The 5701-nt window shown below is 42.7% G+C and overlaps 1 protein-coding gene across 6 annotated transcripts; it reads left to right on the plus strand.

The window, feature by feature from the left end:
• The first annotated feature begins 295 nt into the window (after nt 1-295).
• On the plus strand, nt 296-3909 carry LOC117851578 (probable LRR receptor-like serine/threonine-protein kinase At3g47570). 6 transcript variants are annotated; one of them, XM_034733412.2, is made up of 3 exons: nt 296-425; nt 555-3120; nt 3366-3909. In XM_034733412.2, exons 1-3 carry the CDS (start codon nt 399-401, stop codon nt 3710-3712), a joined length of 2940 nt encoding a protein of 979 aa, XP_034589303.1. In that variant the 5' UTR covers nt 296-398; the 3' UTR covers nt 3713-3909. The 6 variants fall into 6 exon arrangements, with proteins under 6 accessions (XP_034589303.1, XP_034589304.1, XP_034589302.1 ...); XM_034733413.2 differs by having other exon boundaries at nt 319-1821; nt 2290-3120; XM_034733411.2 differs by having other exon boundaries at nt 320-425; nt 550-3120.
• The last annotated feature ends 1792 nt before the right edge of the window (nt 3910-5701 follow it).

Genomic DNA, 5701 nt, shown 5'->3' on the forward strand with positions numbered 1-5701 from the left:
AACTTGTACTCTTCTTAAAAAACACTTAAGGTTAAATAGATATTGTGCTGTATTTCGCTGTGTGTTAAAAAATAATGAAATAGTAGGTGTATATTCAATACCAACAGTGTTACCTGGACCATGCCACTTTTTTTGGCTGAGTGCCTGAGTCAAACATCCGTTCCACCCATAGTTTCCTACAGTAATATTATTTTAAATATATGGCCGTAAAATCTAGCAATCATTGAACACCAAACTGTACTTGGTCCATGAAAAATTCAGGCCACAAACATGGTGCAGAACTTTTGGGCCACAAGTTGCCTTTATTTAGTGATTTGTCCACCATGGGATGGCAGTACTGCAGCGAGCAAGTGTAGAAGACCACAATATTCACATCCATCTTTCTGAAGAAGACCAAGATGGCATGTTACCCATGTACATGGCAGGTGCCGATGCTCTCTCTTCTTGCCCACATCCTCTTGCTCGCATCCAGCTCTGTGTCTATCTACCATGTCAATGATGACCTCTCAGTGCTCTTGTCATTCAAATATTACATAAAAAATGATCCAGGACAGGCACTGTCCTCGTGGGATGCTACTGACAACGGCACCAACAATCTGTCGACCGATTTCTGCCGATGGAATGGCATCGCCTGCAATGATCACCGGCACCCTGGTCGTGTCACGGCCATACGTTTGCGGGGTTCAGACCTAGGTGGTACCATCTCTCCACATATAGGTAACCTCACTCAGCTTCAACACATTGATCTGTCACAAAACAATCTGCTAGGTGAGATTCCAGTCAGCCTGGGTAGTTGCACGGAGCTTCGCACCATGAACTTGAGTGTGAATCAATTGTCTGGTTCATTATTCCCTGATCCTCTTGGTCATCTATCAAAGCTAAAAGTATTCAACGTTCGCCACAACAATCTAACAGGCGTTATTCCCATAACTCTGTCCAACCTTACAGCCCTCACGAATCTTAGCGTCGAGAGCAACAACCTGCAGGGCCAAATACCGAGCTGGCTGTGCAACCTGACATCGTTGGCAGCCATAGATCTGGCGCATAACGGATTAGATGGCCATATTCCTAGTGAACTGGGAAAATTGACTAAAGTGGCTACCTTAATGATCCAGGGTAACCAATTGGAGGGTCCTGTTCCTGCATCCATCTTCAATATATCATCCATTCAACACTTGGACCTTAGTTTTAATCAGCTTTCAGGCTCCCTGCCACTTGATATTGGCTTTCAGCTTCGTAATATATTGTTTTTTGCCACATCGGGAAACCAATTTGAAGGCCTAATCCCAGCCTCCTTTTCAAATGCATCTGCACTTGAATCCTTTCTTATACGTAGAAATCAATACCACGGTCTGATTCCAAGGGATATCGGCATTCAGTGCAATTTGAAGTTATTTTCTGTGGGGTACAATCAGTTCCAAACCTCACAGCCTAGGGAGTGGGACTTTCTCACATCACTAAATAACTGTAGCAAGTTGCAATTATTAGACCTTGAGCAAAACAACTTTGTAGGTATTATGCCAGTTACCATTGCCAACCTATCCAAAGAACTCACCTGGCTTACAATTGCCGGAAACCAAATAGCTGGGACTATTGCAGAGTTAGGCATGTTTCAAAAACTAATAATGCTCACCCTGGGGGATAACCTCTTTACAGGTACCTTGCCAGTGGATATTGGCCGGCTTCGTAGCCTCCAAGTTCTTGACCTGTCCCATAATAGATTTGAAGGACAGATTCCACAATCATTGGGCAATATCACAGGATTGAGCAAGCTCTGTATATCCAATAACTATCTGAATGGTACCATTCCAACAAGCCTTGGTAAGCTGAGAGCTCTTGCATCCATGGATATTTCTTGTAACTTCTTGAGTGGCCGAATCCCACAAGAGATACTTAGCATTCCTGCACTAACCATACTTCTCAAACTGTCCAACAATGCTCTAAGTGGCTCCATCCCAACACAGATAGGGCACTTGAACAACCTCATAGCAATCGACCTCTCAATGAATAAGCTAACTGGTGAAATCCCAGATGATATTGGAAGCTGTGTCCAATTACAATTGTTACACCTCCAAGGAAATATACTACAAGGGAAACTTCCGAAAGGTCTAGAAAAGTTGGGGGTTCTTGAAAACTTGGATCTCTCTAGAAACAACTTGATAGGCCCCATACCAGAATTCCTGGAGAGAATCAAAACACTAAATCATCTAAATCTCTCCTTCAACAACCTTTCAGGTCCAGTTCCTGACACAGGAATCTTTTGTAATGCCACTATATTGTCCCTCACAGGTAATAGCATGCTGTGCGGCGGTCCACCATTCTTGCAATTCCCATCATGCGCATCTGTGCATTCTCAGCATCGAATGCACCTATTAATAGTCTTCTGCATTCCTGGAACTTTGATCTTCTTATTGTTCTCTATTACCACATACTGCTGCATCAAGAGAAGGGTCAAACCAAACATTGTTTATCAAGAGAACCTATTTCTCAGTGAGGCGCATGAGAGGATATCCTATAATCAGCTGCGTTCAGCAACACAGTCGTTCTCACCTGCCAATTTGATTGGTTCTGGAAGCTTTGGAAATGTATACATAGGAACTTTCATCATTGATGAGAATTTAGCTACTGTGGCAATTAAGGTTATTAATCTTAATCTCCGAGGAGCCAGTAGAAGTTTTTTGACTGAGTGCAATGCCCTAAGGAGGATTCGGCACCGGAACCTTGTGAAGGTGATCACAGTGTGCAGTGGCTTGGACCATAATGGTGATGAATTCAAGGCACTTGTCCTGGAATTTATTTGCAATGGAAGTCTAGATGAGTGGCTGCATCCAAACACAATGGAAAATAGCATGACCGCTAAAAGGCTAAGTTTGATGAGAAGACTGTGCATTGCTCTTGATGTTGCAGTAGCGTTGGAATATCTTCATCATAATATTGAGCCACCCATAGTCCACTCTGACATTAAACCAAGCAACATACTTTTAGATGATGATTTAGTTGCTCATGTTACAGACTTCGGTCTAGCAAAGATAATGTATGCTGAAGTATGGAATAAAAATCATGGTGACAATGAAAGCAGCTCATTGGCAGTTAAAGGCACAATTGGATATGTTCCACCAGGTCAGTTATTATTATTATTCAAACTAGAACTATTTTTAGTCCATTTCAATGGTTTTTTCCTCCTCTAGTGATGAATGGTTTGTTAACTTAACAAAATGGCGTTGCAATCTGACTTAACCAGGAAAAAAATAGCAATATCAGTGTTCTGTTTACCCAAATGAAATTTGTATAGTGAAACCCACTTCCTTTTACTACTCATTACTCATTAGTTAACCACTAAATCCTTCATTTGTATATGTTTTCAGAGTACGGCTCAGGGTATGGAGTGTCGACAGATGGTGACATATATAGCTATGGGGTTTTGCTACTGGAAATGCTTACTGGAAAGAGGCCAACTGACAGCTTCGACCACGGGACAAGTCTAGTCAGCTATGTCAAGATGGCCTATCCAAACAAATTACTGGAAATACTGGATGTTAGTGCAACATACAGTGGAAACACCCAAGATGTTATTGATTTGGTCATTCATCCTATGTTTGGAATTGCTCTAGCATGCTGCCAGGACTCTCCAAGGCTAAGAATCAAGATGGACTATGTGGTTGAGGAGTTGAAAGCCATTAAGAAGGCATGTGCAGCTCTTATGGGTTCATGAAGTGCAAGTGGCCACCTAATAATCTGGGAAAATTATAATAACTAATTGAGATACCCCCATGTGTTGCTGCGGGAAAGCTGTGAATAATTATGTAAAGGTTCGATATTTTTATAATGCCATGAAAATGATGTAAAAGACTGCAGAACAACTACGTGCTGAATGCAGCGACAGGGCAAAATCTCAGCCTTAGATCCTAATTATAACAGCAACAATCACTGCTAACCACACTTCTGAAACATCTAAAACCAGTGTGAAAACTTATATTACAGCATGCGCTTGCCTCACATAGAGTTTAGGGGTTTTTTTCCTCTTTGAAAACAGCAAGGGAAATCCCCTTCCAGTTTGCTCTTTCCCCAGCGTCCAACCTCGCTGGAGCCCATCACGATGCACAACCATGAAGTGCAAGAAGAAGCTATCATTTGGGGAAAATGAAAAAGAGGGAAGGATGTCCAACCGGAGGGGGAGAACTGCAGCAAGGAGAAAGCGCCTGAATTCTGTTCTCCTCTTCTTTTTTTCCTTTGTATCCTTCTCTCTCGTCGTGCGTGCGATCTGCACAGATGGCCTTTACTTGCTCTTCTTTTGGCACACTGCACATGCCCTACTAATCTACAACTCATTGCACATTGTTCCAGGGGACAATCCCAGTCGCGCTCATCGGCTCGCAGAAGACCTCTCCAAACCGCTGCCGGGTTAGCCTGTGATTCCCTGTTCATCTATCTCCTCCAGACGACGCCATCGACGCGGCGGGGAGGGGAGGCCAGGCGGTGTTGCGGCACGGCCGGTGTCAGGAGTTGACAAACGCCGAGAGGAAAAGAAGACGAATTCGCAAGATTCAGAACAAGAGGAGAAGAACAAGAACCAAATTGGCAAGGAGCAGTAGCTGCAGTTTTTACCGATGAATATCCAGATACACAATAATTGCCAGGGAGACGATGATAAGCTAGCTACTACTACTCTACCATCTACTAGGGTTCTGATAATGTTCTTCGATACCTATTACAGCAGAGGGCCAAGTCCTAAATAGCATGCATGAACTAGTCAATTAAGTAAGCATAATGTTTAATTAACTAAAGCATTGTTTATGGTCCAAAACTAGAGATCAGCAACGCATTAGGCGTGATGAAGTGTTGTGTTTGATGACAGCCCTCCAATCCATGATGGACGGTCCAGACGTAGTCGTTGAAGCGTTACGATGGCTGTCGACTTCTCCTTGTGAAGCTTAACTGACGAACTGAATGACCACTCTGAATGGCCGATGGTTTGCTGCTCCTGACAATGCCTCCTCCTTAAGATCCTTGTCCTCAAGGATGAAATAAAGGAAAAACTTTGCGTATGAAGGCGGCATCTTCCCAAGTAGCTTCGGATTCTAGTAAATTGAACCAATGAATGAGTCATTGCACAACTGGTTCATTATTCCTGAGGATCATCCTTCTCTGAAGAATAGCTTGTGGAGCAACTTTGATGGTGCCCTTGTCATTGATTAAAGGTAGCTCTGGGCTAGGAACTGCTCTTGAACCCAAATGTTTCTTTAGCTGACTAACATGGAAAACATCAGGTAACTGACAACCCTTTGGAGGTAGTATCTTGTAAGTTGATTTGCCAATTCTTGCTAGAACTTTGAAGGGACCATAGTATTTAGAATGCAGCTTAAGGCACTTGTGAGCACTCAAAGAAGTGTGTTTGTAAGGTTGAATCTTCAAGTAAACCATGTCACCTTCATCAAATTCTCTGTCAGTCCTATATTTATCAGCTTGTTGTTTGATTCTTGATTGAGCTTTGAGGAGATTGTTCTTTATGACTTGGTTGGCAACTTCTCTGTTCCTTAACTGTTCTTGAGCAGATAAATCTAGATAGTCAGGAATGGCAACTTCTGCTACCATTGGAGGGTGAAACCCATATAATGCTTAAAATGGAGCCATATTCAAGGATGTGTGAAAGGATGAATTATACCACCACTCTGCTAATGATAGCCAATGAAACCATCTTTTA

This window comes from Setaria viridis, chromosome 4 (genome assembly GCF_005286985.2).
Source record: "Setaria viridis chromosome 4, Setaria_viridis_v4.0, whole genome shotgun sequence".
Lineage (NCBI taxonomy): Eukaryota > Viridiplantae > Streptophyta > Magnoliopsida > Poales > Poaceae > Setaria > Setaria viridis.